The following is a 25556-nucleotide window of genomic DNA, read 5'->3' on the forward strand; positions in this document are numbered from 1 at the left end:
CAAGCGATCAGCGCGCCCTCCCCCTTTCTCTGGCCGGGGAGGAGCGAGCCCGAGCTTCCCTCCCACGCCGCCCACCTTCGCCTCTCGAGCGGGGGCGAGAGAGGAGCCTCTGCGGGCCCTGCGGTGGCTCCCCCGCAACACCCACCCACCCACCCAAGTAAGTTCGCACCGGAGAACTCTGCCCCCGTTCTCCATCCATCCATCCATCGCCGCCGCCGCCCTGAGATATATCATGCGATCAAGAGACCCGGCCTCTCCGATCTGCAGGCGGGCGATTTATCAAAGCGAAGCGATCGGGCCCCCAAATCTCTCTGCTTCGCAGCTGTCGAACCGGGGAGTAAACAGCGCTTGAGCGTGCAAAGAATACGCGCGTCTTTTTTTCAAACTGTTGTGGGTGCACAGAGAAAGAGATCTCCTGCTTTTATTTTTCTTTTTTTTATTACATAACTCAAGGCAGCGAACATATTGTACCACGTTATACCTTGATGAAGGTATCTTTTCTTTTAGCATATGCACCAAGACAAATTCCTTGTGTGTCCAATCACACTTGGCCAATAACAAATGCTATTCTATTCTATTCTATTCTATTCTATATCTAATACAGGTGTAGTCCTGGAGTTACCACCACAGTGGAGCCCAAAATTTAGGCTGACAAGTGAGACGTTTGTTAAGTGACTTTTCCCCATTTTACCTTGTTAAGTGAATCATTGCATTTGTTAGTCACATGGTTGTTAACTGAATCGGGCTTCCCCATTGATCTTTTTTTTTGCTGGTCAGAAGGTCGCAAAAGGGGATTCCATGACCCGGGGACACTGCAACGGTCATAAACGTGAGTCAGTTCCCAAGCATCTGAATTTTGATTATGTGACCATGGGGGATGCTACAATGGTCGTTAAGTGTGAAAAACGATAAGCCACTTTTTTCAGTGCTGTTGTAACTTCAAATGGTCACTAAATGAACTGTTTGTAAGTCAAGCACTACCTGTACTCTGTCCTCCTGCCACTTTCTTGACAAGAACAACTCTGTATGGCTGAGAGAGTATAACTGGTTCAAAGTCACCGAGCTGAGTTTCATGTCTAAAGCAGAATTAGAACTCACCGTCTCCTGTGAAGACATTTCGCTTCTCATCCAAGAAGTTTCTTCACCATCTCCTGGTTTCTAGCATGGTGCCTTAACCACTAGGCTAAATTGGCTAATTTATGAGGGGTCCTTCTGAGCTCTGAGCCTGGTGGTTTTCTTGCAGATGTTTCATTACCAAACTAGGTAACGGCATCAGTGCTAGAAGGGAGTAGGGTTTGCCCATTTTTATATACTAGTGGCTTGCCCTGTCAGTTTTGGCCAGGAGTGTTCTTGATGGTTCATTGATTAGGCAGTTGTTATACTATTAGTTTGTTTGTCTCCATTTGTAGTTCCATGATTGGGATATTGTTTACTTGATTGTTGGTCTAGTTTAATCTTGGTGTTAAACTCTGCTCATATGGGTACTGATTGCTGGTGAGGAAGTGTTTTAGTCTTTTTGTTTCCCTTGGAGCTTTTTATTTTATGTCATTTATGCTGAACTTGCCTATGCACACAACACACACACACATACATACATACACAGAGAGACACACACCAAATACTGGGACTACTTCATAATGCTGACTTTCTATCACATTCCAAGGCCAGACTTCCTTCTCTAACTTTAAAATCAACACTATAAATGTAGTCAGTATTATGAACTAACCCCAATATTTGGGGAGGGGGTAGAATTGAGGATAAGGAAACACCACTTCAAACAGGGCTTGGGTAGACTGGTTTGTACCAAACCAGGCTAAAATAGCTTTGGGCAATCGTGGCTCACTATTTGTCAGAAACCAAACAGTGTCTTGTGTGAACCAACTCAAGAGTTTGAAAGCTGAATAAGTGAGCTCTCACTCTTTGAACTCTTCCATTAATAGTTGGTCTAGAACAGGGGTCTCCAACCTTTGCAACTTTAAGACTTGTGGACTTCAACTTCCAGAATTCTTCAGCCAGCTTAGCTGGCTGAGGAATTCTGGGAGTTGAAGTCCACAAGTCTTAAAGTGACCAAGGTTCGAGACCCCTGGTCTAGAAACTGCATTCAATATCTTCAGCACTGACACAAAGAGCTACTATGTGCGGACTTTCCCATAGCGATAAGAGCTGCATCTGTACATGAGAGGTACTGTAGGCAATTTGGTGTCTTCCAGATGTTTTCAACTTCAATACTTATAATCCAGGCCAGAGGTCTCCAACCTTGGCAACTTTAAGACTTGTGGACTTCAACTCCCAGAATACCTCAGCCAGCTTTGCTTTGCTGGCTGAGGAATTCTGGGAATTGAAGTCCACAAGTCTTAAAGTTGTCAAGGTTGGAGACCCCTGGTCCAGGCTGTCAAACTCACAACCTGCGGGCCAGATGCATCACATGCTGGCCACGCCCATGCCCAGTTTAGTGAAGGTGGGGGGAAAATCCCGATATGTCACGTAACGCTGTCGTGACACCATGAATTTGACACCCCTGCTATAATCCCTTAACTATATACTACAGGCTACAATCAGTAGTGTATAGTTAAGTAGTGTGTGTGTGTGTGTGTGTGTGCAGATAGATAGATAGATAGATAGATAGATAGATAGATAGATAGATAGATAGATAGACAGACAGACAGACAGACAGACAGACAGACATGGAGCTTGTCAATCAAAAGGTCGATAGTTCAGCGGTTCGAATCCCTAGTGCCGTGTAACGGGGTGAGCTCCCATTACTTTCCCAGTTTCTGCCAACCTAGCAGTTCGAAAGCTCGAAAAAAATGCAAGTAGAAAAATAGGGACTACCTTTGGTGGGAAGGTAACAGTGTTCTGTGAGCCTTTGGCGTTTAGTCATGCCGGCCAAATGACCATGGACTTCGCACAGTGCTGTCTCTTTTGCTTTGAAATGGAGATGAGCACCGCCCCCCCAGAGTCAGGAACGACTAGCACGTATGTGCAAGGGGAACCTTTACCTTATATATATATGTGTGTGTGTGCCTGTGTGTGTACACACATTACACACACACACACACACACACACACACACATTTGTGTATGTAGGTCTTTGGTTATTCGGGTTTTCTCCTGCGTAAAATATATATATATATATATTTGTTTTCTGAGGTTTTCGCGGGTGTTTGTATGTAGGTCTTTGGTTATTCGGGTTTTCTCCCGCGTAAAATTGGAAGTGTCTTGGCGACGTTTCGACGAAGTCTCATTCGTCATCTTCAGGCTTCGTGCGAAGAAGCACGAAGCTGAAACCTGAAGATGACGAATGAGACTTCGTCGAAACGTCGCCAAGACACTTCCAATTTTACGCGGGAGAAAACCCGAATAATCAAAGACCTACACACACACACACACACACACACACACACACACATACATACAAATACATACATATATCCATACATATGGTTCAAACATCTGGAGGTCACTAAATTGCCAAACAAACTATATATATATGTCCATGTATAAAATGACATCATAAGAAACGTCCAGATCAAAACATATGGCTTCTAACAAGCTTCACACCCAGACATACTTCACACATTATCCCCTAGATATATATCTTTACAAATAACTGAGTTTGAAAACTATACAGAAACACCCTGTCATTACAGTGGCTCCTTACTAGTTTCAACACATTCTGTTACTAATCTTTGCACGTTGGCCAAAACATTAACCCTCCTCAACCCACAACCAAATTTCTACTGAACTTCTCATGCGCAAAAGGGATTAATATTTTAGCTTTCAATACAACACACCATTATTCCCTGATGGTAAATGAATTGACTCTTTGGTGTTGTTTAAATATATAGCAAAGCAATAAGCCTGCCTGCTTTACTAATGTTAGTGGCCTCAGTGAGGCAGATTAGAAGTCTCAGTGATGTTAACTTGGAAAATGCTTATTTTTTTTATTTTTATTTTTTGTTTACATTTATACCCCGCCCTTCTCCGAAGACTCAGGGCGGCTTACAGTGTATAAGGCAATAGTCTCATTCTATTTGTATATTTTTACAAAGTCAACTTATTGCCCCCCCAACAATCTGGGTCCTCATTTTACCTACCTTATAAAGGATGGAAGGCTGAGTCAACCTTGGGCCGGGCTCGAACCTGCAGTAATTGCAGGCTACTGTGTTCTTAATAAGCCTTAATAACAGGCTTTTACCAGCGTGAGCTAAACCGGCAGTCCCAGCCTCCAAGTGCAATGAACTGGGCTGGCTTGCACGCTCAATTTTTAGGGTCAACTGTTACAGTAATAAAGAGCTAATCTGAATATTTAAGAACCAGCTATCTAGAACCACTCATGGGAGAGGAGGGGTGAGATGACGGACACCCGCTCTGGCCTGCTTATGTGCCTTTAATAGTTGCACTGATGTGCCAAAAAGCAGACAATCAAGGGAAGCTTTGAACTGCGTAGAGATAAACACCACTGCTAATATCTGGACATTAAGGAGTTGAGAGGGATTTAACTAAGCCTCTCTTCCCCGATTTTCTGCATGTTCAGGCAGCAAGCTTTGAACCACAGAAGCATCTTTGAAATGATGAGAACAATTAACCAGTGTAACAGCTTGCCTTTAGAATTTGTGGGGGCTCCATCTGTAGAGGCTTTTAAGAAGAGACTGGACAACCATTTGTCTGGAATGGTATAGGGCAGGGATCTCTAACTCACATCGTCACGGTGCCATCCCATGACGTATCGGGACTTTCTCCCCCCCCCACTCTGCTAAACTGGGAGAGGGAGGGGCTAGCATGTGATGCAACCAGGCCGCAAGCCGTGAGTTTGACACCCCTGGTGTAGGGTCTCCTACTTGAGCAGGGGGTGTTGGACTAGAAGATCTCCAAGGTCCCTTCCAATTCTGTTGTTTATTCTGAAAGAGATGATGAGAAGGTCTGGTAGCATCTCTTCCAACTGACAAATTTTGTTAGAAGGGATACCCTTTTGTGAGCTGACTTCATCAGCTCCATCACACCCATGACAGTAGTTGCAGAAGAGGTTTCTTTACTCCCCCTTGGTTTTTGTGCTACCATAAACGTGTTCTTGATTCTTGATAGACCCAAGAACACATGAAGTGTTAATACCACTTTATAATGTCTTGGTAAGACCACACTTGGAATATTGCATTCAGTTTTGGTCGCCACTCTGGAAAGAGTGCAGAGAAGAGCAACAAAGATGATTAGGGGACTGGAGGCTAAAACATATGAAGAACGGTTGCAGGAACTGGGTATGTCTAGTTTAATGAAAAGAAGGACTAGGGGAGACATGATAGCAGTGTTCCAATATCTCAGGAGTTGTCACAAAGAAGAGGGAGTCAAACTATTCCCCAAAGCACTAGAACAAGAAGCAATGGGTGGAAACTAATCAAGGAGAGAAGCAACTAAGAACTAAGGAGAAATTTCCTGACAGAACAATTAATAAGTGGAACAACTTGCCTGCAGAAGTTGTGAATGCTCCAACACTGGAAATTTTTAAGAAAATGTTGGATAACTATTTGTCTGAAATGGTGTAGGGTTTCCTGTCTGGGCAAGGGGTTGGACTAGAAGACCTCCAAGGTCCCTTCCAACTCTGTTGTTGTTGTTGTGAAAATGTTGGATAACTATTTGTCTGAAATGGTGTAGGATTTCCTGGCTGGGCAAGGGGTTGGACTAGAAGACCTCCAAGGTCCCTTCCAACTCTGTTGTTGTTGTTGTTGTTATTATTATTATTAACCAACCTGGTTCCCTCTGAAAGGTGTAAATCTACAAACCACCTGTTTTTGCATGTAAAACTAATCTGGGCTTGTTCTGGGAAGGGAAAATGAATCTAGGAAAGAAGATTCTTAAAGAGTCTTCTCACACCTACAATGCAAAGGAAAGGCCATTTGCACCAAAGAATGTTGAAGAGAGTATTTTTTTCACTTGCAAACTTGAAGAGATGCGGCCCAGATGCAGAGAACCTCCTCTTGCACTCCAGATATGTTACACGTTCAAGATGTTTCCCATTTTAAAACAGAAATTGCTTCTCTGCTTGTTTGAGGAGCATCAAAAGAAAGGCATAATCCTTGAGTCCTTCCGGCTAGATGGATACGTCACTAATTTTAAAAAGCACTGTTGGCCATCAGTGAAAAGAAAACACAAGAGTCCTGGACAGAGGGACATCAGTGCAGTCTTTTTCATCTGGACTGTGATTCACAAGTAGGTTTCAAAAGCCATAAAGCAGGAGTGTCCATCCTCGGCAACTTTAAGACTTGTGGACTTCAACTCCCAGAATTCCCCAGCCAGCCACACTGACTGAGGAATCCTGGGAGTTGAAGTCCATGAGTCTTAAAAGTTGCTACGGTTGGAGACCTCTGCTGTAAAGCCAACTTTCCCCTTTGAAACAGCACTTCGGCTGCAGACTAAGGGACGGGAAGTCCCCTGACAGGCAGGGCTGAAAAAGGAGCCACATGCTGTATTGAATTGCTGCCACTGAGCAGCAACTGCAAACAGAAACAGACTGGCAGAAATCCAGCTCTTCTGGATGACTTTGTGTCCCAGAGAATGTGCCCATCGAAGAACATGGCATGAGGAGTAGGGCAGGGGCTTTGCTGGGCCTAAGGAAACAGCTGACCTTAGAAAACTCTGCCTTTCCATCTCCAAAATGCTGGGAGACAAGGTGCCATTCCTCTGGATATGATACTTCGGAGATATGTGGCAAATTCAGCATCTTCTAGGCACTGAGATGAGACACTTAATACTCCCGGAACAGCTAATCCAAACTACATCTGATCTGCATAAAAACATCAAACCACTCCCATAAGATCTAATTACAAAAGGCTTTCACAAGCATCCAAGGCACCCTGGGCCTTTTTCATCAAGGGTGACAGCCACATTACTGCCTTGTTTCCCCAAACAATGAGAGTTCAAGTAATTCTATCTTTTTTATTATTGTTTTTTTTTTCAAAACCCGAGGACTTCATTCTCCCTGCTTCAGCAGTTAGGAACAAGTCTGGACTAATAAAATATCTACTTGCTAGCATCTTTACGTTACAGGGAATCGTTAAAGACATAGTACATAGAATAATAGAGTTGGAAGGGCCCTCAGAGGTCTTCTAGTCCAGGGGCCTCCAACCTTGGCAACTTTAAGACTGGTGGACTTCAGCTCCCAGAGTTCCTCAGCCAGCTTTGCTAGCTTTGCTGGCTGAGGAACTCTGGGAGTTGAAGTCCACCAATCTTAAAGTTGCCAAGGTTGGAGACCACTGTTCTAATCCAACCCCCTGCTCTAGCAGGAGACCGTATATAATTTCAGACAAATTGTTGTTCGGTCTCTCTTTGAAAGCCTCCAGCGATGGAGCACCCACAACCTCTGAAGGCAAGCCGTTCCATTGGTTGATTGCTCCCACCATTAGGAAATTTCTCCTTAGTTCTAGTTTGCTTCTCTCCTTTGGATAGTTTCCAACCATTGTTTTTTGTCTTGCCTTTTGGTGCTTTGGAAAATAGTTTTTGTAGGAGCCCCTCAAATATTGGAACAGTGCTACTATGTCACTCCTAGTCCAGTGGTGAAATCCAATTGTTTTTACTACCGGTTCTGTGAGTGTGGCTTGGTGGGCGTAGCTCGGTGGGCGTGGCAGGGGAAGGATACTGCAAAATCTCCATTCCCTCCCCACTCCTGGGGGAAGGATATTGCAAAATCTCCATTCCCTCCCCACTCTGGAACCAGCCAGAGGTGGTATTTGCCGGTTCTCCGAACTACTCAAAATTTCCGTTACCACTTCTCCAGAACCTGTCAGAACCTGCTGGATTTCACCCCTGCCCTAGTCCTTCTAATCATTAAACTAGACACAGCCAAATTCCTTGCTAGGTGAGATGGGGAAGAAACCAAAATAGAGTATCTAAAGTGATTTCTTTAAATTTGGTCCAGAGCAAGCATGACTGCAGCCAGGGCAATGTGGCGGATGGCAAGAAATACAGGACTTGTATCCTCCCATCCTAACTTGGAACCTCTAAAGCAGGGGTCTCCAACCTTTCGGACGTCAGGGACCACTAAATTCATAATTTTAAATTCTGCGGACCACTAATACGATCTGCCTAATGACTGGCTGGGTGGGTGTGGCTAGGTGCTCATGTGACTGGGTGGGCGTGGCCAAGTTGACGTCACTTACGTCGAAGGCCACCTCGCCAGCCTCTACTCACCTCTCCTCTCCCAGCCACTCCTTGCTTCCCTGCCCGGCCTCCTTAGGGCCCCAAGAGGAAGCAGTTGTTGGTGCTAAGCAGCCACCATGAGAAAGAGTTGGCAAAACAGCTCAGTTCAAATTGGATCTGACTGAGAAGGAGGCTCAGTAGAAGCACCTCACTGAGAACTAAGAGCATAGGGAAGACCTATGGGAATGCAAGGCCAGGTACAGGTGCTTGGAGGCTCAGGGGGCTAAGATGGTCAGCCAGTTCCAGGCCATAAAGCAGTCCCACTGGAACAAGCCCTCCGGCTCTTCACCACCAGCGGTACTTCCCTCCAGCCTTTGCCCAAAGTCCCATACCAGGCGGCCAAAGCAGACCCCGAGTCGGAATTTCTGCCCCTCTCCGACCCACACAAAAAGACCCTGAAGGGGGAGATTCTCTGCAGCAACAGAAACACTCATTGCACGTATCTGTCCCAGGGGCTGTAGTTTGATAACTCCTTATTTAGTGCCATATAAAAAATGCAAATAATTTTTCTGTGGACCACCAAAATTTTCTCGTGGACCACCAGTTGGTGACTGTTGCTCTAAAGCAGATATTAGATATTTGTTTGCCGCCTTAGTTAAGCATTTCATCCCTTCAGCAATATACATTTTTGGGTGGCTGGGGTGTTAAGAGGCTCTGACACTCTGCAGAGACTTAAGGGCACTCATTTCAACTCTTTAAATCCCACCGCCCCAAAAAACTTCCTTAAAAAAATGATCAAAAAGTTTAGAGTCCCATCTGTTCTGGGGGTTGTAAAATAGGCCGCCTGCCTCGCTCCATAATTGGGGAAGCCTTGAGCCAAGCAAGATTTCATTGCTCCCGAACTCTGCAAATGTGTGTTTGTGTGTGTGTCTGTCTGTGTGTGTGTGTGTGTGTGTGTGTGTGTGTCTGTGTATGTGTATGTGTGTGCATCACCAATCATTACATTTCCAATCTTTCCCCTATTGGATCTTTCTGCACAGTTTGCTGACACGAACCCTACCCTGAACTGCATGCCGCACAAGCCTTTCCAAAAAGCTTTAGACAGCACAACTCCCCTCATTCCTCATCTAGCACATTCGAACATTGCCTGGGTTAATAGGAATGCAGCGCGACAGGAGGCTTAATATTGGAGAAGCCTGTTCCATAAAGACCTGCCGCCAAAGCTGTCTTCTTCACTTATTTATTTCATCTGAAAACCGATACCCCACCTTGTTAGTGATTATCAGGCTGATTAAAATGCAATAAAACCGCCCTTCTCTCTGTGTGTGTGTGTGCAGTGTAGTGACAGGTGCAGCTGATGAAGCAAAGGCATCCAACGAGAACCTCTCCAGCAAAATACATGCCTATAAACAGAAACAATTATTTTATTATCTGATCAAAACGGAGAAGCCCTTTCTCAGGTTAGAGTTTCATCCTTTAAGTGAGCTACTTCCCTCCCCCCCAATCCTTTTCAATTGAGCCCTGTCCGCAGAGCAAAGGGCATATTTCAGACAGAAAGTCCAAGGAGGTCTTAAGCCACGAGGGGTCTTGAAAGGTTATCCCTGCATGTTCTGATGATCACGTGGCTCAGCTGGGATTATCAGAACCTTTTCAAAGCATTTTTTCTACAACCTCTTCGGCCGAAGAGGCTGTAAAAAAAAATGCTTTGAAAGGGTTCTGGCGACCAGGCAACTCAGCTAGGATCGTCAGAACCCTTTAAAAGGATTTTTTCTACAAGCTCTTCAGCCAAAGAGGTTGTAGGAAAAATGCTTTTAAAAGTAAAAAAAAAAACACAAAAAAACTTGGCCACACCCACCCAGTCACATTACCCCCTCAAGCCACGTCCACAGAACCAGTAGTGTAACATTTTACATTTTACATTTCACCCCTGCCTCCGCCCACTCGCCATTCACCTCAGCCGGGCCGGGGAACACACCATTCCCTGGCTCTGGCCTTGCCCCGGGCCTCCGCCCACATGCCGCCACCCGCCTCTGGCTTCAAACTACGGCCCCCTGGGCCAAAGCAAATTTATTTGACCTGCGGCCTGCTACACTAAGCTGAAGGGCCTCCATGGGGTGGGCCCGGTGTGGGCGCAGGAGGGCTGAAGCTGTTTGAGAATGGACCGGATGGTTCTTCTTACCTGTAAGAAGTCCCATCCAGAAAGCACTGCAGCAGAGATCTTGCAGCCGCTTCTTCCATCCCTTGCCAAGCCTCCGTCACTTGTGGAGACGCTCCATGCGCTCTCCGGGTCGGCAGCGGCTTCTCTCCACTTCTGCTCTTGCTGGGAGAGCATCTTGTGCAATTTAGCAGCTGTGAGCCGCTGCTTTCCTCTAAGTCCCATCCGGAAAGCTCTGCAGCTGAAACAGCTGTTTCTCTTAGCCGCAGCACTTTCCAGATGGGACTTAGAGGCTAAATTGCACAAGACGCTCTCCCAGTGCGCTCTAGCCACTGCCCTGAACAGCAGAGATGGAGAAGTGCAGGCTCTGAAAGGCTACTCAGTCGAGTCTTGCCACGTGGCGGAAGCCGTGCGCACGCGCATGCACGCGCTCACATTTTTGGAAAACCAGTGGTGGGATTCAAATAATTGGACTTCGTCAACTTCCTGACCTTCGGACCTTCCGCCGCGAGCTTAAGACACATCTATTTATTTGCGCAGGACTGGACTAGATTCTTAAATTTTAATTGTTTAAATTTTAGATTTGGTTTTAACTTGGGGTTTTATTATTTATGTCTATTTTAAATATTCGGCCTATTTAATAAGTTTTTTAGATTAATGTTTTACTGTGTATATTTATGTTGCTTTTAGATGGCTGTACACCGCCCTGAGTCCCTAGGGAGATAGGGCGGTATAAAAATATGAACAAATAAATAAATAAATAAATAAAATAAATGGATGTATTGCATCCAACTGAATTGGATGTATTGCAACAGCGCAAGTCTAGAAGCAAGAAAGGTATGTGCTAGCAGGTGGAAGGCATGATCTCGTCAGGAACAGGCAGAGGCAGTTTGGTCTACTGGTTAAGGCACCAGGCTAGCATCCAGGAGTTTGGGAGCTCTAGTCTCACTTTAGGCATGAAAGCCAGTGGGATGACCTTGGACCCATCACTCTCTCTCAGCCCAACAGGGTTGTTGCGAGCAAAATAGGAGGAGGAGGAGTATTGTGTGTGTTCTTTAAGGGTAATCTTATCCAACTCGGAAGGGGGTGGATTCCTCATTTATCACCCATCTACCCTATTCTGTTCCCACATCCAGAGCATCTCTCATGACTGAATTATTATTAGCTCCTATATAGATTAATGTGACTCAGCATGGCTTCACTAAAATTTTCTAGAAAATTGAGCAGGAGATAAAAATCTTGAGGAGGTTAATGTCTAAGGGACTTCATGATCCCTAATTCCATGAACAAGACATTAGTCTGGCTGTTATTATAGAAATTCAACTGAGACCCAATGGTTTGGGATAATTACTAATATCTATTCTTCTGGTTTTTTAGAAGTTGGAACATATGGTGATTTCTCAATTCCAGGTAATGATGGATAATGTTATTATTTGGGGATGATTAAAAAAAGGCCCCATGGCTATAAAAAACTCCTTATGCCTTGAGAACAGCCAATCCAGAAATAATGCAAAATTGTCATTTTTTAATTGTGAACAACATGATAAAATACATGGGAAATAATACTGTATATAATATTTTTAAAAAATAGGAAGTAAAGCTATTAATATTACATTATTTTGAATCAAATTAGCATTTAATTAAATACACAGGGAATATATAATAATGTATATAATATACTTTAAAATATGGGGAGTAATACTATTGATGATACTACATTATTTTCTTTTTTTAATAATTTTTATTAAACAGATTAAAAAAAAAGACAAAAACAAAAGCAAAAAGAAATATTGACACTTTCTTCTTTCCAACAGTTTCACGTCGGTGATCAATACTTATACATTTTCTCTCTCTTATCCTAATGTATCTTTTATACATATATTTCTAATACAGCATATAAACAGCTAAACAGCTGCAATCACACATTGCTCCCAGAAGCACGAAGCTGAAGCATGAAGATGACGAATGAGACTTCGTCGAAATGTCACCAAGACACTTCCAATTTTACGCGGGAGAAAACCCGAATAACCAAAGACCTACACACACACACACACACACACACACACACACACACACACACATGATATTACATTATTTTCAATTACATTTAATTTTTCTCTTGGCACATGACTTTTTTTCTGGCCTTGTTTAATTTTTGGAGTGAGCCAAGGTCAATCCTTGGCCTTAAAAAAGTGCTGCCACTGATTCAGATCACTTCAACTCCAATTTCTGTTGCTGGTGATTGGACGCTGTGCAACTACAACGGATCCTCTGGACAACTAAGTAGCTTCTGATTGTCGACTCTCTTCCTCCCCCCATGTCCTTAGGAGATGACTTTGACTTCTTTAACTAGGTTAATGTGTTTTTTATTAGCTAACAGCTCAATGAAGATTGCAAACCAGCATAGACAGTAAGTCTTTTTTGTTTTGCAGCAATCTTTCTTCACTTTCTCTTTCCTCTCCCTCCCTTCTTTTATCCTTCCTACTTTCTTCACTCCTCTCCTACTCCTTCTCTATTTCCACTTCCTTTCTCCCCTCCTCCTTTCTTCTTCCCTATCTAACCTTCTCTCCTACTCTTATTTCCCCTTCTTTTCTTCCCCTCCTCTTCCCTTTCTTCTCTTTCTCTCTTTCCTTCTCTCTTTCTTCTGTCTCTCTACTCCTTCTTATCTCTCTCTATTGCTGTGTAATACTGTCAATTCACTATAGTATTTTTCTAAAACTTGGCAACTCCAAATCTCAACCAGCAAATGCTCAGTCTTACATATTGGAAAAAAGAACCTAAACACTAAGTACAAGCTTGATGGACATTACCTTACAGATGACCCCCACCCTGTTAAAGACCTTGGAGTTTTCATTCAAATGATCTAAGTGCCAAAGCCCACTGCAACTACATCGCAAAAAAGGCTTTAAGAGTTGTAAACCTAATCTTCTTCTCCAAAAACACTACACTACTAACCAGAGCATATAAAACATTTGCTAGACCAATCCTTGAATACAGCTCGCCTGTCTGGAACCCATACCACATTTCTGACATCAATACAATTAAATATGTCCAGAAATATTTTACAAGAAGAGTTCTCCACTCCTCTGAATACAGCAAAATACTTTATGCCACCAGATTTGAAATCCTGGGTTTAGAAAATTTAGAACTACACCGCCTTTGACATGACCTGAGTTTAACTCATAGAATCATCTATTACAATGTCCTTCCTGTCGAAGACTACTTCAGCTTCAATTGCAACAATACATGAGCACACAATCTTGATTGCAGAAAATATGACTTTAGTAACAGAGTTGTTAATACTTGGAATAAACTATCTGACTCTCTGCTCTCTTCCCAAAATCCCCAAAGCTTCAGCCAAAAACTGTCTACTATTGACCTCACCCCATTTTTAAGAGGTCTGTAAGGGGCGTGCATAAGAGCACAAGCGTGCCTACCATTCCTGTCCTATTGTTTCCTTTCATTATATCCAATTAATATAGTTATTACATGATCATACTTATATATATGCTTATATATTGTATAATTATTACATGCTTATATATACTGTGTGACAAATAAAAATAAATAAACTAATAAACTATGGTTAAAGACAACCCCTGTTTTTCCTCCATTTATTCAGTATATTTCTCAGAGTTCCCCTCATATATTTTTAATTATTAACAATGTATTTCAACTTATTCCATTTTTACCTTACAACCTTTTAGTTAGTTCAACCTTCCACCTCTTATTTTCTTTAAATTCTTATTCCTAGTTCAATAATTATTTTTCTCTTTCATTAGCTACGTCTATGCCTTGACTTTATAGAGCTGAAGAGGAAGAAGCCGCTATCTTCCAGTTGCATTTAATAGACAAGAACATGGAATTCTACCACATCTAAGACTGGCAACTACCTGCTTAATGGCAATTATTTTCTTAATCAGCTTGGCAAATTTTGGGAACAGCCAAGAAAAATGCTCCAAAAGTCTTTTTTTTTTTTTTTAGGACAAAGATAAATGAAGATTGTGTAGATTGGCACTCCCTGGAACAAGGCAAATTCAACTCCCAGACAGGCCCAAACAAGAAAGACGATGTTGGAATGGAAGACTAGCTTCCGGCATCCACATCCCAGGATGCCTGGCTTCCCCCCTACACCTATCTCAGAATGCTGAAAAAACTAATTTAAACTACAATCAGCACCAGTTTACACAGGGCACAAGAAACTCCGTTAATCAATTTCCTGATATTATTACTCTGGAGAGTCATACTTTCTGGAAAATAATACTCTGGAGACCCAGTTTGGTATTATGGCTAAGCTCTGGCCTAGAAAACTAGGCGGCTGTGAGTTCTAGTCCTGCCTTAGGCATGAAAGCTAGCTGGATGACATAGTCCTGTCACTCTCTCTCCGCCCCACCCACCTCACAGGGCTGTTGCTTTGGAGAAACTAGGAGAAAGAAAGGAGTGTTTCGTATGTTTGCCGCCTTGAGTTACTTATAAAGCAATAAAGTCATTTAGGTTTTAAACTCCAATCGACACCAAACTGCACAACGCACACACACACACACAAAAAACTCGTTTTAATCAGTCTTCTAATAATATTACTCTTGCTATAATGCTGTTGTTAGTGGGGAAAACGAACAGGACATCTGGGTTTTATCCAGTCTAAATCAATCCTCTGCCCTTAAGCTGGCAAGGAAGGAAATGCAGATATTTGTCTCTCTTATCCTGCCCCCAGGGACTAACAGCCACACTTAGGAAAGTGGGGGGAAAGCAAATTATTCTACTACCCATCAAATTTAATACGCTCCCCACCCCCCACCCTGCCATGAAACGAAATGAAGTATAAAGAAACTCTGGGAGATAATGTATTAATAGATACGTTTATCTATTTAGTTATCTATTTAGTAATAGATATATTTTCTATGATTATACCAGTAATATATTTTCTAGGTTTTTTTCCCCAGAGGCAGAAGATTCCCTCCTAAGATCTTTGAGGAGGAGACGAAAGAGCAAAGAGACAAGCAGATGAAAAGTGGTTTTACCAACACTGATGTTATTATCTGCAGAGTCTCAGCCACTCAAATTCAGAATGCCAAGAGACAGGCAAATTTCACTCCAAGATTGTCGGAGGCAAGCTAATTCCACCTCAGGAGTGGGGAAAAAATATATGCACACATGTACACAGCTCTTCATTGAAATGCCACCCCCACAGTCGAGATGTCCCCAAGTGGCTCTTATCAACTAAGAATTTCTGAAGGAGCCCCCAAGGCCTCCCCAACGTATTAAAGAAATGAACAGCCACTCGATATATCCCAGATGTGAGACACATATTCATGAGTGAGGGAAGCAACACGTGTTACTGCAGAGAGATGAACATTTATCTGCTATTGGAAAAAATGGAGGGAGGGAGGGAAAGAGAGGAAGAGAGAGAGAGGGGAAGAGAGAGAGGAAGAGATCGGGAGGGAGGGAGGGAGAGAAAGGAAGAGAGGGAGGGAGAGAAAGAGGAAGACAGAGGGACAGGGGGAGAGAGGGAATGAAGGAGAGATGAAGAGACGGAGGGAGGGAGAGGAAGAGAGAGAGGGAGAGGGAGGGAGAGAGAGGAAGAGAAGGAGGGAGAGGAAGAGAGGGAGGGAGAGAGGAAGAGAGATAGGAGGAGGGAGGGAGGGAGAGGAGAGAGAAGAGGAAGGAGGAAGAGGAAGGAGAGAGGAAGAGGAGGAGGGAGAGAAGAAGAGAGGGAGGAGAAGAAGAGATGGAGAGGAGAGGAGGGAGAGAGGAAGAGAGGAAGAGAGAGGAAGAAGATAGGAGGAGGGAGGAGGGAGGGAGAGGAGAGGAGAGAGGAAGGAAAAAGAGGAAGGAGAGAGGAAGAGGGAGGGAGAGAGGAAGAGATAGGAGGAGGGAGGAGAAGAAGAGATGGAGAGGAGGAGAGAGGGAGAGATAGGGAGGGAAGAATGGAGAGAGAGAGAGAGAGGAAGAGGAAGGGAGAGAGAAGGAGAGAGAGGAAGAGGGAGGGAGAGAGAAGGAGGGAGCAAGAGGAAGAGAGGGACGGAGAGGGAGGGAGGGGGAGGAAGGGAGGAAGAGAAACAGACAGACAGACAGACAGACAGACAGAAACAGCATTTGTGCCATTTGAGGGCCGGGTGGGGCAACACAACGCCATGGGCCAAATTATTACCAACATTCCATGAGCAATAGCAGCAGCAGAAGAAAATGACACAGGGATTAGGGCCAAGGGATTAACTGTGTAAAGTCCAGCTTCACCCAGCTCCTTTTAAACAAGCGACCAGCTGGTCACATAATAATCTGGTAAAAATAATTACCATCGGTCAGGAGAATCTGGACGGTCTTGTTTCTATGTGCTCGAAGTGTGAACCGAGCAGCTGAAGGGAAAGGTAGACCAGAACTCAGCCCCAACTTGGTAGTGTGTGTGTGGGGTGGGGGGGTCACTGCTCCATGGAGTAATGTGGGGTTTAGGCAAGGAACTTCTTGCTTGCAGCAATGTATTTTGGAAATGTGAACAACATGAAGAGATGAATGTCTATCGAGATCCAGGTCATGGTTGGTCCCAAAGGTTCTTTTACAAAATGCAACTGGACTTTCTTGTTTGTTTTTCTTTGTAAACATTTCGCTTCTCCTCCAAGAAGCTTTTTGGATCAGAACTGTAGAAGCTTCTTGGACGAGAAATGAAATGTTTTCGAAGAATGAAACCAAAAAAGTCCGGTCACCTTTTGGAAAAGCACCTTTGAAAAGGACAAGGTGAAGGGACATTTTATCATGCTTGATGAATGTGTAAAACAGCTTAAAAATTTTGAATTCAAACACATACATAGATACAGAGGATCTTAAAAGATCAATATTCAAATATTCAAGCCAGAATTTTTCCTTTTAGGATTACTAGATAAAAGAGTTAGGAAAAAAGCCATGGAAGAGCATTTCAAAGTATGATCACAGCAACGATCTGCATGGAAATGGAAAGATTCAACAGTACCCACTATGGAGGAATGGTTGGTGAAGTTGATGGATTTTGCTGAAATAGATAAATTGACTTCTCTGATTAGAGAAAAGACATTATTTATAATTACATGCTGATTAGAAGCCTCTTAGGGACCTTTTGTGTAAAAATGAAACAAAAACTGTTTTTGATGATTAGACAGGATAGGTTATAGAAAGAAGAGTATCATGTCTTAACTTTACAGATAAAGGTTAAAATACAATTGTATTATAATTGCTGGGAAGAATATCAAAAGCCATTTCTTTATATCTTTTTTCTTTCTTTTCTAATTTTCATCAACTTTTTTTTCCTTTTCTTGTACCGTTTGCTTTTCCTTTGATTACCTTCATTTTCTTTCTTTCTCTTTATGTTAGCTTGTGTTAGTTTTTAATCTTCTTGTTTAAAAGTTTTTAATAAAAAATTATGGATACAGAATAGTATCCAGCTGGTCATATAAATAATCTGGCACAAAACTGGGAACTGCTCAATGAGGTTGCAGCACTTCAGTTAAGTTGTGCCAAACCACACTTATTTATTTATTTATTATTCACATTTTGGATGTGAATTCACACCCACTTGGATGGGAGACCACCAGAAAGCCAGGGCTGTAGGCCATATTGGGAACCCATCCGGAAGACGGATGCTACCTGGTACGGTTGTTAAGAAAATAACCAAGATGTGTCCATGGATTCACAAAGAAACAGGCTTGCCTTGAAGGAGACTTTTTCCTGTTTTGATACAGGAATTATCTCAGCAAGATGCAGTAGTGAGCTGATAGCTAAGGAGGACCAGCCCTGCTTAGCACTTTGATGGGGAGATTGCCTAGAATTCAAGAGAAGTTAGGCAGAATTTGAAGCACACACACACACACACAAATCTGGAAGACAATGGCAAATGGAGGTAGTCCCTGACTTACAACCATGTGTTAAGCGACTGTTCAAAGTTACGATGACACTGAAAAAAGTGATTTATCTTATGACCCATCTTCACACTTACTACTATCGCAACAATCCCTACAGTCACATGATCAAAATTCAGATGCTTGGTAAGTAGAATGTATTTTCAGGAGAGGCAGCATCTTGGGGTTATGCGAAGGTTGGCATTTGCAACCTTCATAGCTGGTTTCTGACAAGCGCAGTCAATGGGGGAAAGCCAGATTCGTATAGCGACAGGTAACAACATCATGTGGACCTGGCAGAAAATAGACGCTGCTAAGGGCTCATTTTGTGCATGGTTAAATAGAAGTGAGAGGATCTTCATTTCTTCATTTCCCTCAACACTGTCAAACTATTCACTAAATCTGCGCTACTATTAATCTTCTCATCGTTCCCATCACCCTTCTCCTTCCACTTATGACTGTAACTTTGTTGCTTGTATCCTTACGATTTATATTGATATTGATTGTTCCCTGCTTGCTTATTTATACCCTATGACTATCATTAAGTGTTGTAAATGTTGTACCTTGACGAAGGTATCTTTTCTTTTATGTACACTGAGAGCATATGCACCAAGACAAATTCCTTGTTAGTCCAATCACATTTAGCCAATAAAAATTCTATCCTATTCTATTCGCGGTTTTTTTTGCAATTATACAGTGCCAACAAGTTTCTTACTGTCACCAGCAGAGGGCACTCCAACACAGCCAAATAAATCAAATAAGTGATCTCCAGGGTGGTGTGACTTTCAAATGTGTTGGACTACAAGTTCCATCACCTCACTTAGCCCAATTAATGTGTTGACCAGATTGATGGGAACCACACTCCAGCACTTCTGGAGAGCGTTTGCTTGACTAGACTTATCACATCTCAAATCTGAAATGTCCTTTCTTCCTCCAGCGATCTGAGGACAAAATTGCTAATTAATATCCTTATGCAATCAAAGCTCTCTATGCGACAGCAGATTCTAGCTATGTCTTTTTGGTTCTAGCGCTGTAGTGATTCAGAAGCACCGGTGGACTGATTATAGGATAAGCAGCTGTCAACATGTATGGGCTGAAGACATCAGAGGCACTCAAGCTCCACGGCTAATCTCCAAAACCCGCATATGCTAAGCCTGCTTCGAGCTGGTTCAACGTTTACCACCAATTGGTTTTGTCTACCAGCTATTCATTCTTTCCTGGTGTGGCAAGCAAGACTGCCTTCTCCACCAGGGTCTGAAGATCCAGTAAGCCCTAAACGAGGCTGGAGAACCCCTTCAGATATTTCCGAGATGCCAATTTCACGCCGACCTAACTGGCACACCCAATAGGGAAGGATGGTGAGAGTCGCAATGCAAATGTTGAGGGTTACTCACAGCTCACCTCTGATCTAAAGGAAAAATCTCAACCCTCTTTAAGAGCAGAGAAATCTGTGCTGGACCCTCAGGTACAATACTTTCAGAAAGCAGTTGCTATCCTGACAAAATGGGTGAAGCTTCTTTGAGTCAAGATGACAGGAGCATGCAATGAAGCATCCAAATGAGGGTTTGTCTAGATCAGCGGTCACCAACCGGAAAATTTTTGTGGTCCGCAGAAAAATTATTTGCATTTTTTATATGGCACTAAATCAGGGGTCCTCAAACTACGGCCCCTGGGACAGATGCATGCAATGAACATTTGTGTTGCTGCAGAGAGTCTCCCCCTTTAGGGTCTTTTTGTGTGCGTAAGAGGGGGGCAGAAATTCCAACTTGGGGTCTGCTTCAGCCTCCTGGTGCAAAGCTTTGGGCGAAGGCTGGAGGGAAGTGCCACAGTGGCGAAGAGCCGGAGGGCCTTGTTCCAGTGGGACTGTCTTATGGCCTGGAACTGGCTGACCATCTCAGCCCGCTGAGCCTCCAGGCACCTGTACCTGGCCTTGCATTCCCACAGGTCTTCCATATGCTCATAGTCCTCATTGAGATGCTTCTACTAAGCCTCCTACTCAGTCAGATCCAATTTGAACTGAGCTGTTTTGCCAACTCTTTCTCATGGTGGCTGCTTAGCTCCAACAACTGCTTCCTCTTGGGGCCCTAAGGAGCCCGGGGAAGGGAAGCAAGGAGTGGCCACGGCCACTCAGTCACATGAGCACCTAGCCACACCCACCCAGTCAGTCATTAGGCAGATCGTATTAGTGGTCTGCAGAATTTAAAATTATGAATTTAGTGGTCCCTGAGGTCCGAAAGGTTGGTGACCCCTGGTCTCGATGGGTAGGAAGCAGACAGCAATTCCTATGATTCCTTGCAAGCATAGCTAGAGGCACCAGCTTAGGAAAGGCAAACGAACCAGGAACCACACTCAAGGGCTGCGATGATTGCGTTAAGAACTAAGGGACCTTTTTGAACACTAACCCACCCACAGATGACAGACTCTGGGTGCCTCACCTGGCATTCCCAGAGGCCAGGTATCCAGAGCACCCGGGTGGGGACAGAGGAAGAGAAGGAAAAGAGTAGGAGGAGTTATACAAACAGTCCTACCCGAGCCTGCACCTCCTGGGACGGAAGCAGCCACGGCCTTACCGTGTTGAAACCTGGAAAGAGACCCACGGCTGGCTGCGCCTCCAGGGGGAACGAGAGGAAGGGCTTGAGATCCAGGGGTGGCTGCATCATGGCCGGCGGCGGGCGCAGGATTGCAGGAATTGGCCCTGCCCGGCTCACGCTGCCTAGGCAAAGAGAGACAAGGAGAAGCATAAGCAGGTTGCCCTCCAGTAGGTTGGGGGTGGGTGGGTTTGGAAGGCAGGTGGGGTGCAAAGAACAAGAGATCAGGGATTTGGGATTGAATACGGATTTGAGTTACCCAGCTGTGACATGATGGAATAATTGCCTATAGCAGGGGTCTGCAAACTTGGCTCTTTTAAGACTTGTGGCCTTCAACTCCCAGTTTCCTCAGCAAAGCTGGCTAAGAAACTCTGGGAGTTAAAGTCCACAAGTCTTAAAAGAGCCAAGTTCGCAGACCCCTGGCCTATAGTAACAAACATTTCAAACTGACCCCTGCAAACTCCATCCTAGGTCCTCAAAACTTCAGATCTGCAGTTAGAAAACCAGGTTGAATTCAGTATGATGATCAATTCAGGGAGCTGGTTTGTCCATCGTTCCCTGTACACAACCACACAATTTGTTTTCATTGTTTAGATAATTTACATTAAACGTTTATGTAAATCATCCAACTGAACTTAGTGGCATTTAACTGAATAAAATGCAATAGATTTTTGGAGTCACTTAGTTTTTAAATGCACCGTGTTAATTTGATTAACGGTGCAGGATTTAAATGTCTTCCTAGTCCCTATGATCACAGTGGGGGAAAGATGGAACTGACACAGAAAGGCCAGTGTGTCTGAAATAGCAGTGAAAATTTTCAGTCCATGAATATGGAGTACCCGATTCGAGAAAGCAAGTGGATTTGCTACTTTTCGTCTTTCAGTGCACGGAAGAGATAAGTCCCATTTACTTTCACAAAAACCTCAATGAAGGTTCACTCAAAAGACAGCAACGGATCTGACTGGGTCTGATGACTCAATAAGGATTGGAATTCTATTTCTGAATACAAACTGTATGTGATCAAGCTCCAGGATCAACCACCACCAGCGATACCACCACCTTAGTTACTTTATATGTAAGCCAAAAGGCAAAACAGTGAGAATTTTAACAAGTATTAAGAAACAGTATATACATCAGTGAGCAAATCCCACAGGAAAGACGTAACTGTACAAATGCATAAATGCCAACCTACTAGGAGAAGAATAAACATGAGAATGGCACCCTCAGGCTTCCAGAAAGGCACTGTCTGCCTTAATCATATCTGGGTTTCTGAGCGTAGTCCTTATCATGTCAATCTGTGACTCATGAGGCGCCATGCAGACATTGCTCAAAACACAAAAAGTCCTGCGATTCTGGTTTTGTGGGTACCTGCTTTGATCCCAGAAATTAAAATTGCCTGAAAGCTGCATCACCAAACCACTATATAAGTTAAGGCTGGGCTTTGGAGAAACCTGCATACACTGAGAGCATATGCACCAAGACAAATTCCTTGTGTGTCCAATCACACTTGGCCAATAAAAAATTCAATTCAATTCATTTCAATTCTATTCTATTCTATTCCATTCTATTTCATTCCATTCCATTGACTAGAATAGTCACCTGACTAGGTGGCTCAGTCTGACTAGGTGGCTCAGTGGCTAAGACACTAAGCTTGTCGATCAGAAAGGTCGGCAGTTTGGCTGTTTGAATCCCTAGTAGTACAGGTCTCCTGCGTGAGCAGGGGGTTGGACTAGATGACCTCCAAGGTACCTTCCAACTCTGTTACTGTTACAGACTAATAGAACAGACATTTAGTCATTTGGCAATATCAAAAATATTCAACTAATTCAAATATACAAGTAGATATAAAGAAAACAATAGGACATATTTTATAGTAAGACATCAACCCGACAGTTAAGCCCAATGTGATCTAAGTATTCTGTCCTCTTGGAAACTCTTTGTTATAAAGAGTGCAGTCTTACTAGTGATATGCAGGTTTGTTCCCTGCAAAAAGAAAATAGTTTCTCCTAAGCCCCCTGGTATTTTGGGTCTAGGACAATTCACCACAACTAAGTTGCCACATCCAACTCGCCATGGCCAATTCACCGCAGGCAACTCGCCAAGGCCAACTCACCATGGGATAACTTGTCACGGGACAAGAGTTACACTAATATCGAAGAAATGGTGGAATAGAATCAATAAAGACAAAATGACAAAATGAAATGGGACAAAATGAAATGTGAAGGACAAAAATTAAAACAATGTTTTAATTATTTCAAATAATTGAATTTAATTGTTGACTTGTCCTGTGGAGAATTGTCCTGTGGAGAGTTGGCCATAGCAAGTTGTCCTGAGGTGAATTGGCTGCGGATAGTTGGCTATGATAAATTGACTGTGGCAAGATGTCTTGGTGTGTTGGCTGCAGTGAGTTGGCTGCGGCGAGTTGTCCCATTCAACAGTATTTTTTAATTTTTAAATATATCTAAATAAGCAGCCCCTTTGGCAGAGTACAATTTGCACTCAAAAAGAGTATGTCCGCGCGTGCGTTCAACGGTTGCTGCTCCACAAATGCAGTCTTTCTTCAAACAAAACTCCCCAAACCAGAAAAGGGAATGAAACTTGTGTCTATAGCCTATTAAGAAGACATTCTTCTATCAAGAAAAAAGCAGCCCAGCCATAGATGTTTACCACAACATTTTATGCCAGTGAAAAAGCCTATTTCCCATTGCACATGGTGGGCCCCTAATTTCCTCCTGTGGAACTGGGGAGAATTCAGTATAATGTGCAGTAGCTGTGGGTTGTGTTTTCAAACAACTACTGGGAAAGGGTATTCTGTCTCTCTGTTTGCCTAAGTAACTATTTTTTGGTAATTGCTGGTTATCCAGCTCCCAAGGAAAAGACTGCAAAAGGTGGTGAAATGGGTCTGCCCTTTCTCCCATTCTCCACAGCAAATGGGGAAAGCAGCTTCATTAAGAAGTGAAATTGACAAGGATGTTAAGCTGAAGAATGGAGAGGAAGAACTTTACAGCTCCTTAAAAAGCCAATTACTAGCTCTTATATACTTGATAATATAAGGAATATACTTTATAATAAGGAACTAGTCCTTAGCACCTGCCCAGATCTCTTTCTCTTAGATGATCAGACAATTAAAATAAATTAGTTATACAGGGTAGGATAGATGTATTTCCATGGGTTAATTTATTCAACTAGAGAATTTAATCTTTGCACTAATAATGAAACTTGAAAGTACAAAAAATAGTTGGTAATATATCAAATGATTTAAATGTTAATAATGGAATTTGAAAATATAAAAAGTTTTTGAATGTTACTATGGAATTTACTAAAAGTATTAGGAATGATACTATGAAGATAAATTGAGTTTTTCTTTTTTTTTCTTTTTTTTGACTATGGTTAATACTATATGAATTGTTACTGAATTGCAAATACATGATTGATTTTGATGTCTGATAAGTATAATATATAAAAGGTAAGATTAGATATACAACATAAAAAAAAGAAGGGAAATAAAAATGAGATAAAAGATATCAATGAAAATATAAAAGATGTGTTGGAAAAGAACTAAAAGTTGTATGAATATGAAATCTGGCCAATATTCTGTTCAGAAAAAATACATTGTATGTTGTTGTATGTGTATTAAAAAAATAAAAAAACTTCATTAAAAAAAAGAATTTAATCTTTCTGGAGTCGGAATTTGGATTGCCTCTCATCCAAGTTTGTAACAGAAGTTTAAAAAGAAATAAATATCAGTCCCAGATTACTGTGACCACCAAACTGTAAGAAATATTGAGGCACAAAGCGTTTAAAACTGAAGCAAAGTGGCGGAAAGGATGAAAATACCAAAGAATCAACATCACCTGAACAAAATATGCAGGTAAACATTTGCTGCCGTCATGATGCTGATGTGGACAATGTGGCTTTAGGTATGCATGCAAGGACCCACCTCTAGCTGTTCCATAAAAAAAGCTTGCTTAATAGCAAAGTGGTAAGAAAAAAAAAAGAGGGCAGGGTATGATAAAAAGAAAAAGAAAGGTGGGGTGAAGAAGGGAGGAGGCCTCCAAGTGTCTGAAAGTAACATCTTTATTGTGTATAGTAAAAGCATTTCAGAAAATTCCTATGGCACTGTGCTTAACCCACTAAAATATTTTGATTGAAGAATGCTGGCTAAACATCATACTGTTACAGTATTGCTGAACTGTGAACTCTTCTTTTGAGGAGAAGGGATCTTGCAGAGGCTGTACATTTATTTACATGCGTAAAATATATGAATGACAAGCCAGGCAGTGTATCAATTAAAAGTATAACCTTGGTTGGTTGGTTTATATATCACATACATATTAGAGCAATCGCCAAGACTGTGTAGTTGGCAAAGATGTCATATCCTATGGCAGTGTTCCCCAACTTTACGTTGTGGTCCGCCGGCAGCCTGCAGAGCTGGCAGCAGAGTCAGATAGTGATGAGGCTGAGGAAGAACATGGGCCAGTCCTGGAGGCTGGGGAAGGCCCGGATGAGGACTCTGCATTAGAGGCAGAGATGGGGCCAGAGCCATCGGGGAGTGAGGTGTGGACTCCGGAGCCTCCAGAGGCTGACAGTAGTGAGGCAGAGGAGCAGGAGGAGCCTGTTCCTAATGCACGCATGAGAAGAGCTGCCAGAAGGCAAGAGCAGCTCAAGCAAAGAGGACGACTCGGGAGTAGGGCCAAGAGATGGTTGGCCCCTCCCATAAGGCTTAAAAGACCAGCAACGGTGTTTGGGTTTTTTGACGGAAAACAATGTTGATAACCTTGTCTTACTGCATTTATTTCTTGTCGGCGTCTTCTGCTT

The 25556-nt window shown here is 42.9% G+C and overlaps 1 protein-coding gene and 1 long non-coding RNA gene across 8 annotated transcripts in view; one reads left to right on the forward strand and one right to left on the reverse strand.

Moving 5' to 3' along the window:
• ZNF385A (zinc finger protein 385A) overlaps positions 1-25556 on the reverse strand; it is a 199671-nt gene that overhangs the window by 106777 nt on the left and 67338 nt on the right. For 2 of the 7 annotated variants that reach the window (XM_058173821.1, XM_058173818.1), the window contains exon 2: positions 20679-20859. The exons of 2 other annotated variants lie outside the window; for them this stretch is intronic. In XM_058173821.1, coding sequence (XP_058029804.1) covers positions 20679-20810 — 132 coding nt within the window. In that variant the 5' untranslated portion in view covers positions 20811-20859. Of the gene's footprint in view, positions 1-20678; positions 20864-25556 lie in introns of all 7 variants that reach the window. 3 more of the 7 variants (XM_058173820.1, XM_058173816.1, XM_058173819.1) reach the window with 2 other exon arrangements.
• Positions 177-15709, forward strand: LOC131193546 (uncharacterized). Its single transcript, XR_009153938.1, has 3 exons — positions 177-829; positions 11663-11695; positions 12100-15709. It is a non-coding gene; the product is annotated as an uncharacterized LOC131193546 (long non-coding RNA).

Source organism: Ahaetulla prasina, chromosome 2, assembly GCF_028640845.1.
Source record: "Ahaetulla prasina isolate Xishuangbanna chromosome 2, ASM2864084v1, whole genome shotgun sequence".
In the NCBI taxonomy this organism is placed as follows: Eukaryota; Metazoa; Chordata; class Lepidosauria; order Squamata; family Colubridae; genus Ahaetulla; species Ahaetulla prasina.